The 11189-nt window shown below is 35.2% G+C and overlaps 1 protein-coding gene across 1 annotated transcript; it reads left to right on the top strand.

Moving 5' to 3' along the window:
- The first annotated feature begins 10407 nt into the window (after nt 1–10407).
- LOC9663532 (rab9 effector protein with kelch motifs) lies at nt 10408–11142 on the top strand. Its single transcript, XM_024667310.1, has 4 exons — nt 10408–10625; nt 10676–10843; nt 10898–11040; nt 11091–11142. The coding sequence occupies exons 1-4, from the start codon at nt 10442–10444 to the stop codon at nt 11112–11114; spliced, it is 519 nt and encodes a 172-aa protein (XP_024523078.1). The 5' UTR covers nt 10408–10441; the 3' UTR covers nt 11115–11142.
- Nucleotides 11143–11189: the final 47 nt, after the last annotated feature.

Here is an 11189-nt window from a genome sequence, read left to right as displayed (position 1 = left end):
AATATCAAAGATAAATATGTAAAATTTTGAAATTCTTCTAAAAAATATAACACATAAAAGTAATTTTTATCACTTAGTATCATGAAATTCCAAAACTTTCAGTCTAAAGAGATGAAAAATAAAATTCCATAAAAATTGTTATATTTTTTTAATTTTATAAGATGTATATAGTTTAAGTGAGTTTTAAATCTTTATTTTTGAAATCATTATACTTTAGTGTACTTAAGAAACACATTTTTTATTAAGAGGAAAAATTGTAGATCAATTATATGGAGATTTCAAATAAAAAAATAGTTACCAAGCCTCAATTTTTAATTGACTTATCTGGCCATGGAATCCCACAGTGAAAAATTCCATTTATAGAAGATCATGCAGCACTCAGAGTTTTAAATGTTATATTATGTTATAAGTTAAATTTATTATATTATTTATTATGTTATATTTGTAGAAGGGATTTTGAATATAAATATTATATTATGTTATGTTAACTATGTATGTTATAATTATGATTATATTAAAATTATAATTATGATTTCAACTTTTTGAAATACTAAAATATCAAGAATAAACACGATGCTCCCAGCGTAGCTGGGACTTTTGCTAGTCTTACTCCCTTATTTAAACGTGCTATTGGCATATGGCATCCGGCGTCTTTTATTCCATTTTTAGAATATTATTTATGAATATGCTTATAATCTAATGGTTCAAATTCAAAAACTTCAAATAGACGGCATAGATCAAGTGGCAACGCTTCAATGTGATTTTAATGACGTTCAAATTTTTAGGGCAGATTGTGAGCTGCAAGCTCTGTCTGTCTCTCTCTCTCTCTCTCTGTCTGTGTCACAACTTGGCTGCGGGACTCTCCTTCCATGCTATAAGTTGGTATATGGAAGGTAAGCTTTTCTGGATTCCACTTCAGCCTCCATTGTTTGTTCTTGTAGATGCAAGAATTGGCTGCGATGTCTTCAAATTCCAATGCCCTGGATTGAGCTGGCCATTGCGTACTATTCTTCTGTCAAAAGGAACATCCTAGAGAGGCGAGAACTGGCTGGTTTGCATGTGGTCAACAAGTTCAGCGCTCCATACCAGAGCACTGACGAGCATCCTGCAGAACCTTTTTATTTGCCAAGGACAGTAAGTTGCATATGCCAAGATTGAAAAGAGCCAGGTGATACGTTCACCATCAGCAGCTGATCAGGTTTAGGAGGTAAGTAACTCTCCTCAAGTGTGTTTGACAGGCTGTTTGTTTCCTTGGTCGTTTCAATAAAAAAAGAAAGTGGACTATTGCGGGAAGAGGCTCTCCTTGGGTTCCATGAGAAAGCTCTGGAAATTAGCAGGTAACTCCTCAGGTTTTGTGTTCTTTCGGGTGATCTGATCTTGTGTCATGCCACTCAGGCCAGGAAGCACCCGGCACTGGCCAATGCAGTGGGTCAGCAATTAGAATTTATCTGCTTGACCCAGGGGGAAGGACTGGTAATTTTATTACATTTTTTATTTGTTCTTGCCTTGGTGAAAAGCTTAGTTTCAGTTGCTCAATCCTTGACGTGATTCCATCTGAATAGCATACCAATTTTCTTATGTGCCAGAACGTAGCTGGTTCAAACTGTTCTCAGCTGTGGTGAGTTGCTGATTCAATCTTTCAAAGTAACAGTAAAACCAAATGATGAACAGAATGTGGTAGAAGTTGCAAAATCCTTCAATCTCTTTAGGCGAGAGCTGGACGGAAATTGGGCTTGCTGGCCTTGGTGGCAGTGAAACCTTGGCGGCACCAATGATAAAACTACTGGACGAGGCCTTTTGTTGTCCTCCTCTTGTGAGTATGCCAGGCCAGCAAGGGAACGCTTGGATTCACTTGCAAACACAAGTACAGAACTCCAACATTCGTTCTTGCTTCCTCTTGGTATTGCTCTCATGTTTTCCGTTGCTTTCACTTATGCTCTTTTTTATTAGTGTGGCTTTATAATGGAGACGGTCCTTCTCAGTCTGAATAACACCAATGATATTTGTCATTCATGAAGAAAGTAGCATTTATTTCGACAAACATCGTTACTTTTGAGCTGAGTCCCAGTCCGAGTGAAGATGGCAGCGATGATCCAGCAGCAATTCTATAATGCAAGCAGCCTGATCGAGGTGGGACCTCTAGGATTGATGTTGTCATGTACACTTTTGCTATGTCATCAAGCTCACCAGATATATGTGCCTTTACATTCTCAACTCCTTTCATTTGCTCACTTTGTGTATGTTTCAGAGAGAAAGATGACAAGTCATGTTTTTCTCGATCAAATGAGTGAGGTAAGAGAGGTCTCTTCCCTTTTGTGCCATTGTAAACTACACATCCAGTCTTGTGATTATTTTTACAAACTGCTGTGGCATTCAAGCTAATGGCTCACAATCAATACAACTATTCTTTTTATTGTTATTGACTCTGATATCTTTGTGGCACTTTTCTTTCTCATTGATGTGGATCACTTACTGATGTTTGATGTTTCTGTAGGAGAAAAGATGGATCGGAAAATGAAGATGTAAAAATGTGAAAATGAAGTAATCTCAGCACATAATAGTAAGGATTGCAGGTTTAATCAACCTTAAACTCATGACACTGTGTCCAGGTAATTTATGGTAAAGTAGAATATGTCGAATTCTAGAAAAAGTAGTTGTTCTTATTTCCAATGAATGAGCTTTTGGAGGTGCTTGTGTGTTTTACAGCCTGGTTTTCCTATTGCAGGTCTCCCTTCTTATTCCCAGGAGTGGCAGAAAGGCTGGGATTTATTTATTTTGGTTCTTTTGATTGGAAACTACTGAGATTCAGTGTTGAGCTCTAATAATGAAAGGCAGAGAATTTATGGTTGCCATATTCTTGCAGTGGGGATACAATCCTGAAATTTTGTGTTTACAGTTTTGGAGCCGATCAAAATATCCAGTATTTGCTTGAAATTTCCCAACGAGGAGTGCACTGCGAATACAGCAGTGGTGCTCTCGAGTTATCGTCACTGGAGCCACTAATATGAACGTGACTGGCTGCTCAATTAATCAGACACCATAGTTGAGTGCCAACGCTGTACCATTATGGGGTTCTTCCTCCTCTATCACTGGAAAGCAACATGGCAGTGACTGTTTGCCGACATTCTCGAGATTTTTACACAAGTGGTACTATGAGCCGGTGCTAAAGCCGGGACAGCCTCCACTTCCACCGGGTCCGCTTGGATGGCCCGTCTTTATCAACATGGCTGCTTTTCTCAGAGCCTTCAAGTCTGGGTTACCATACTCTTTCATGGGTCACTTCTTGGTTTCAGGTATAATCGAGTGGGTTTTACAAGGCATTTCTGTTCTAGCAGCCCACCGTCCTGGTTGCCACACCAGAGGCATGCAAATTCGTGCTCTCCAAAGACAGCTTTGAGACAGGATGGCCAAAGAGCGCTGTTGTGCTCATTGGACGAAATCTGTTTGCAAGATTAACTGAAGCGAGCACTTGAAGCTCCAGAAGCTTACTGAGTCACTGTGAACAATCCCAAAGCTCTTAAGCAGTATGTGCCCCTACAACAGCATGCCTTGCAAGGTGGCCTACGGAGCATAAGATTGTTCTTCTTACCGAGATGAGAAGGGTAAGTGATGTTTACTTCCTCTCTGTCTTATTTTCTCGTTGATACTGGTTTTTTCTGATATGACAGTTCACGTATCTAACTGTCCTCTACATTTTATATAGGAAAGACTCCAGTCTCGATGTGGATGAGATTTTCTCCTTGTACTACATTGTCAACCAAGGCATTCAGGCTTTCCCCATCAACTTCCCCAACACTACCTACAACAAAGCCTTGAAGGTAAAAGCCATATGCATTGTCTTACATAGTTTTGTGATGTTTTCCCATTCTCAGGCCAGGTGAAAGGTCATCAAGCTTATCCAGGACCTGATCAACCAGCGAAGAGCTTCTAGAAAGACACAGGAAACAAGCATTCTTTTGTTGCTCATGGATGAGCTGGATGACAAAGAAGAGTCTCTGGAAGCGCTGAAATCATAGACATGCTCAACATGTACATAAACGCTGGTCACAACTCGATGGCTGATGGTTTCCTAAAGCAAAATCCTGATGTGCTCGAGAAAGTGAAGATAAACATTTACAATTTCATACAAACTTTCCTTCATACAATCTTTCTTCTTTAGGCCACATCCAGACTATTCTGTAAAAGTTTCAAACGTCTGTAAGTATAAAAAGATAAAAGTATTCTAGTGAATTGTACCTCATACAAGATGATATCCTATGTATTCTCATGCCTCTATTATTCTAATTCATCCCTGTCACTTCTGTATTTGGAAGGAAATGCTATTTATGAAAACTCTGCATTTATGTTTACCCTTTGCTCCAATGGACCTAACGAAGACATGTTCAAGACAGATGCAAACTGGCAGGTATTCTTAAAGAACCATAGAACTGCACATCATCTCTTTAAGGGAAATTTATGAGGTGCTTGTAAGGCTCTAAAGTGTTAACCTCCTCTGGATGGCATCTGAGGAATGTCTAGGGAATGAGAAACTGTAAGCTGTAGCATGATATTTTCTTGCTCTAATAAGTAGTTAAATAGAAGCTGCCTGTTGTAGCCTTTGTGGCTTTGCTTGACTACAAACCAATGCTTACAAGGTCAGAACGACAAAAGCAGATATTCATAAAGATGTATTGTATTTTGCTATTTAGAGAAATCTTTGTATATATTCCAAACATGCAATTCTTAAGAACATCTCAAAAATATCATTAATTTTGTAGAAAACTCTTCTTTTGAAGACTTAAGAAAATTATTCTCACTTATAAAAATCCTCGACAAATATCAAACTTAAAATTAATGTAAATCAAAGCTATATATGTGAATTGTAAGTTTTTATAAGAAATTCATTTAGGAAATACCTTAAAGTATATATTATATGTTAATAATTATATTATGTTATACTTTAAAAATTAAAAAATGTCATTATATTATTCTTGTATATTGTAATATGTTAGATCTAAGTTTATTTATTTATTTTTATGTTCTTTATAATGAACATATCAACAATAAAATTTAGAGAATGAAAAATTTAAAAACTTTATTCACAAATGATAATGTTGAAACAACAATACATATTATTTTAAAATAAAATAAAATAAAACTTTTACTTCAATTTTAATATATTTTGAGAATATTATTATATTATATTAAATATATTATTAAAAATAAAAAATATGATTATATAAATATGAATGTGCTAGATGTAAGTTTCTAATAAATTTTTTAATATTTCTTATAATCTAAGTTTGTTTATAATAATGTTCTCCTTTAGATAATTGCTGAATTGTAAGCATTTTTGAATAATTTAATAGTAATTTTTATATTTAAATTTTTTAGCTATTTAGCTATATATGATTTAAAATCCTTCAGTAATAGACAATCTTGCAGAATTTTTCTTAAACTTTCAAAGTTCCTTAGAAATTTTGAAATTATAACTTCTAGCATGATATTACCTAAATATAATCCTAATGAAATATAGTTTATAATTTTCAACTTTAAGGGTTACAATCTAGATATTTAATTTTAGAGTTGCTCTACTAATTTTTAACCTAAATCACTTTTCATGAGAATTTCGTATAGACCAGTCTTTTTAATATTTAAAATTTTATTTCTATTAAAGTTCTTTCTTCTTATTCTAAGTTTTTCTTTCTCAAATATTTTTTCTCTTCATCATTTAACTTTTGTAGTAGTTATCTTATATATTATAACTTACAAAATGTGTTACATACTCTTGATCTATTAGTAACTTATATTCTGGTTAGAAAGGTTTTACACATGTATTAATATTTTTAAAAGAATATCTAATATAAATATTTAATAAAATAGATTTTCTATCTTTACAGGCTGAGTTGTATTTTTCTCACAAATGTGACATATAATTTTACTCTATTTCGGGACCATTAACGTTTTTTTATAAAATACTTAATTTACCATTTGAACTAATACGATATTTTCCCTATGCTTAGGTATGATTGATATAATACAAAATTGAAACAAAACATAAAGCTCATGTAAAGTTTTAAGATAAACCTATACTAATGCTTTATAATAAAATTATGCATTCATGTCTCATTAATAACATGGTATCTAATATGGTATAAGCTATCTCATACATATTGAAAGATAAAATCCATTTCTTGATTATATCCCAGATACATGAAGATTTAAAATAAAATAAAACAATAGTTAATAGCTGAAAGAATAATATAAAATTATAAATTATAACATTATACTAATGAGTTGTTTGATAAAACTTATATTATATTAAAAATATTCATAAGAACATTTGAAAAGAAAGAAGAGATATTTAAGAGTACATTAAACAATTTTTATTTATACTAAATCATTAAACAAATCAAACTAAAATCAAATAGTCATATCTGAAAATAAATATTTAAAAAATAAAAAATAATTATGATTTTAGGTGAATTGTCAGTGAGAGTAAATTCAAAGAATAAAAAATAATATTTTTTTATCTTCTGCATAACATTATTTAGCTTTATTTAATATTTCTAATAAAATTTTTACAAGTGATTTAAAAGTTAAATTAATCAGCTTTAAACTTACAATTTTATATTATGGATTACAACTATAAATTAAGCTACATGCTTAAAATAATTTAATTTATGGATAGATGTAATTATGGTTTTAATGTTTCATGAAAATAAATTAGTCACTTTTTATAAAAGAACATATATAAAACACAAACCCAAAATATGAATAAAAATGAATAACATATGTTTCAAATTATTAGCTTGGATGGATCATTAGTAAGTTGTAGTAAAAATTATATTCTCTTTTGAAGAAGTCTCATTCTTGAAGTGTAATCTTGATGTTCCTACTGTTTGACCTTGGAAATAAAAGAAATCCACAAGAAAGTCCCATAGGATTTACTAAGCTAACATATTTGCATGATAAGGTTTTCAAAAAGTTATCTAACTTTGGGCATCTAGGAAGTTATATCACTAACTTGAGTGATGGGTAAATAAGAAATCAAAACTCAAATACTTACAGTTTTTATTTTATTTTCTCAAGGATATTTTTCTCATATGAAGTTCCCTTACTTTACTTTAATCTAGCCCCTATTTCAAAATATATATTCTTGGTAACAGTTTTTCAATTTGCCTTTACTTGCTGGAATTAAGCTTAATAGTTGATAAACTACTTTGGAAAGGTATTCTTTTTTACTAAAGTGAACCTATGATAGAGGGTAAACATATCTCACAAGTGTGTTGCTAAAATGATGTATTAATTGGAAGAAGGAATCATTGGCACAAGAGGGCATTCTTTTAGATTTGCAACTATAAAGAGTAAAAGGGTGTAGTTGATGGGACAAATGTTCCTTCTTAGAGAGGAATGAAACAAATATTCAGTAACAAATAATGACTTCCTAATGCACTATGTGCTCATCACATTTTATCCTATAACAATAGATGCATGATAGCTATAGCAATGAAACTCACAACTTCATGGACAATTCAAAAATATGGTATAGGGGATTGTCTTGATATATAAAACTTAGTCAACACAGTTTCCCATGATAAATTATTTCAATAGCTATGACAAATTAACACAACATTAGTTGTCATTGAATAAATATATGTCATTATTCTTGCAGACTATCAAGGAGTTAAATACATTGAATGACTATTTGCATTAAATAAGGATGTCCACTGTGTTTAGCTTATACATGAATGCCCTTGAGAGTTTAATGTGGCATTAAAACTTTTTGGAGATCTATATAACTGACCACTTCATTCTCACAATAAAATCTGTGGAAGGTAGTCTGCATTGTAGTTAGATCTATTAGGGTCAAAATTTTCCATGAACCTGTCATTCCTTGTGATCATCAAGGTATGCAGCACACAGCAAGACATGATGTTGTTCGCAAGGATGCCTAGATGTCCTCTAAATCCCTTCTAACCAAGCAATTTCCATTGCCTCTTTAAAATTCCAAAAGATTGCTTAACAACAATCCTCATAGAAGAATGAAGAAAGTTGTATTGCTCTTTGCCATGAAACTTATTTGGATATAAGACCAAAACCAGTAAAGCACACTCTTATCCTCTGTCAGCAATGATATACAATGGAATGTCCCCAAACTTTGTATGGTACACTGGACCACATAAACACTTCTTCTCTATCTATGCCTTCTTCAAACCACTAGAATTCCAAACTTGTCTATCTGGAACACTACCTACTATCCCTATTGTTATGTAAAGGAATGAAGTCTTACTGTCTACCACAACTTGAACTACCATTGAGTAGTACTTTTTTGCCCTAGCATACCAATCTATTGCATCCTCTGAACCTAGGAGCTTGATTGCCATATGAGTGCAATCCATTGCACCACAACAATTTGGGAATCCATGCAATCTCTGAAATCATGCTATAACTTCATTTATTCCCTCCTCATCTGCCAATGGATCATTAGTCCTTTATGCTCAAGCAATGAATACCTGAATCAGCATGAAGCCACTCTAAATGCATCACCAATTATTTGCCATGTATCCCTGAATGCCAAGCATTTCAAAGCAATAGCTACTTGCTTTGAAATAGCTAAGTGCTACTTTGGTATTTCTGCCAAATCGGCCTCCTGGCCAATTTTGGAGCAAGCTTGTCACAAAGAAAAGTGAATGTAGATACTAAAAAACTTCTCTGAATCTTTGTGGATTTATATAAAGAACCTGAAAGTCTGTTTGATACCACCAGTGGAGACTTCTTGGCTTGATGTAATCCACATTGATCAATAGCCCTAGGAGCTCCTTTTTAGTGGTCACTCTTTCAATAAATGAAGTTGCAGTAGGACATAGCATAGAAAGCACTATAGCAATCGCTTCCTCCACCATTCGAATGAACAAAAGCTTTCTTGAAACTGGAATTAAGATCATGTCCTCCTCCAGAAAGAACAACTCTACCAAATTTAAGTACCTCATCACAATCTTTACATCATGGGAAATGATTGCCAAGGAAGAATTGCCAAGCTATGGCATGCTATGCACTCAATTTAGGGTAAAAAAAAATGGCACCCTAATTCATTATGATGTGGAAAAAAAGAAGCTAATGTGTAGCTTTATGTGGCATATAAAAAAGAGGGTTACATGTAATGTAACCATTAAAAAAAAAGGAGGGGAAAGTTGTGGGGTGAGGAGAAATTTCCAGGTGGGTGGAGCATGGAACCCCACCCTAAGGGAACTACTCCTTATTCACATGGGCATAAATTAAAAATGCCTTGAGATGGAAAATGCTTAGTAGTCTATTGCTCAACCCCAATGAGCTTATAGAAGTGATGAACCTGATCTAGAATGACCAAATAATATACTAAATTGAGGAATATGATTAAGCCACCTCTTCATCTGTTGAATAATTCTTTTAAGCTTTGAGTCCAAGCTTGTATTATTCTATTCCAGTAAACCATTTAAGAAATAGTGTTTGGTTGCAATCACTAAGTAAAAACTAAATAAACCAAGTGCTTGTTATATATTGAACTTAAGCAAGTTTTAATAAATTGTTCTCTTTTTAGAATTAACATCTAACTATCCCAGCGAGTGAAATATGTTTCGAGCATACAAATGTACTGCAGGTCCAATAAGTACCAATAAAACCTCTGTATTCTTGATGCTGTAAACCACTGATGATACAATTTTCAGGCTGACCGTCCATAGAAAGCAGTAGACATCTTAAAGAATTTGGAAGGTTGACATTCAAAATTGCCTCCGCTTCATTTATGACGTTATACTTGCTAAATAATACTTTGTTTATTAATATTTAAACAAAAGAGCCGGTATAATAATAGCATATACTGGCGACACTTATTCTGGGCATATGCCAAAATCTAACGGCTGAGATTAAACAATGGAGAGCCGTGACTTTTGGGATCATAAAAAAATTCAATTCTCTTTTAGGGCGCGTGAGCACGAGGAGAGAGCGTCGATCATCACTTGCGGGAAGGTACTCTCTCTCTCTCTCTCTCTCTCTCTCTCTCTGTTTCTCCATTTGCAAAGGTTTGAGAGGCTCACGGCTTTCTCTGTGTCGCCATAGTTGTGCTCAATGATCAGCGAGAACAGGCTCGACGCCTTCCAGACTTACGCGGGGAACAAATCCGCCGGCATCCGCCTGTGCAGGTGCATTCGGTAGATCGACGTGCTCTGCTCGGAAATGCGACGAGGATTGGGAGTGAAAGGCGAAGAGGCTCTGATGGAGCGCACGACAGGGACGACGTCTCGGACAACAAGGGGATTCACGTTGCCATCGACGACTAGAATCAAGGTTCTTCACTCTCTTGCTCGTCGCTATTCTTTTTTCGAGTCTCTCAAGTCCCTGTTTGTTCCAGGTTCTCGAGGCTGGAACCACGACTAGAATCAAGGTTTTTCACTCTCTTGCTCTTCGCTATTCAACCGGAAATATGGTTTTGATCATGTTTTGGTGGGATCGTGCAGGGACGTACATCTGGAGCAAGCCTGTGATGAAAGGAACGCACCCTTCTCCTCAGGACAGCCACAGCTCCACGGCCGTCGGGTCTAAGCTCTATGTGTTTGGTGGTACCGATGGAACCAGCCCGCTAGACGATCTCTTTGTTTTGGATACTGGTAAGCGAGTTCAATTGAATTTTTTTTCTTGTTCTTATCATCCGATGCAGCTACCAACACCTGGGGGAAACCCGACGTTTTTGGTGATGTTCCTGCTCCAAGAGAAGGACATAGCGCATCTCTCATCGGTGACAACCTGTTCGTGTTTGGGGGATGTGGGAAATCCAGCGATCCCTCAGAGGAGGAGTACTACAACGACCTCCATGTTTTGAACACGAGTAATATTCTGTTATCTTTCCTGGTTTTCTTCTAAACTCTTTTTTTTCCTGTAGATACTTTTGTCTGGAAGAAGATTTCTACCACTGGAGTCTCGCCTATTCCTCGGGATATCCATACCTGCTCTTCCTATAAGAACTGTTGCATTGTCATGGGTGGCGAGAACGGTGGTAATGCCTATCTATACGACTGGACACAGGTACATACATTGTGCTGGTTTTAAACTTGCGAATTCATTTGTGTTTCCAGAAACAATGGCATGGCGGGAGGTAAAGACGACTGGTGCTGAGCTGATGCCAAGAGCTGGTGAACGCAGGGCGAGGCATATTATTCTTCTATGGGGGATGT

The sequence above is a fragment of the Selaginella moellendorffii genome, unplaced genomic scaffold (assembly GCF_000143415.4).
Source record: "Selaginella moellendorffii unplaced genomic scaffold, v1.0 SELMOscaffold_168, whole genome shotgun sequence".
Classification (NCBI taxonomy): Eukaryota; Viridiplantae; Streptophyta; class Lycopodiopsida; order Selaginellales; family Selaginellaceae; genus Selaginella; species Selaginella moellendorffii.
The sequence above is the reverse complement of the archived record's forward strand: the minus strand, read 5'-3'. Positions and strand labels throughout refer to the sequence as shown.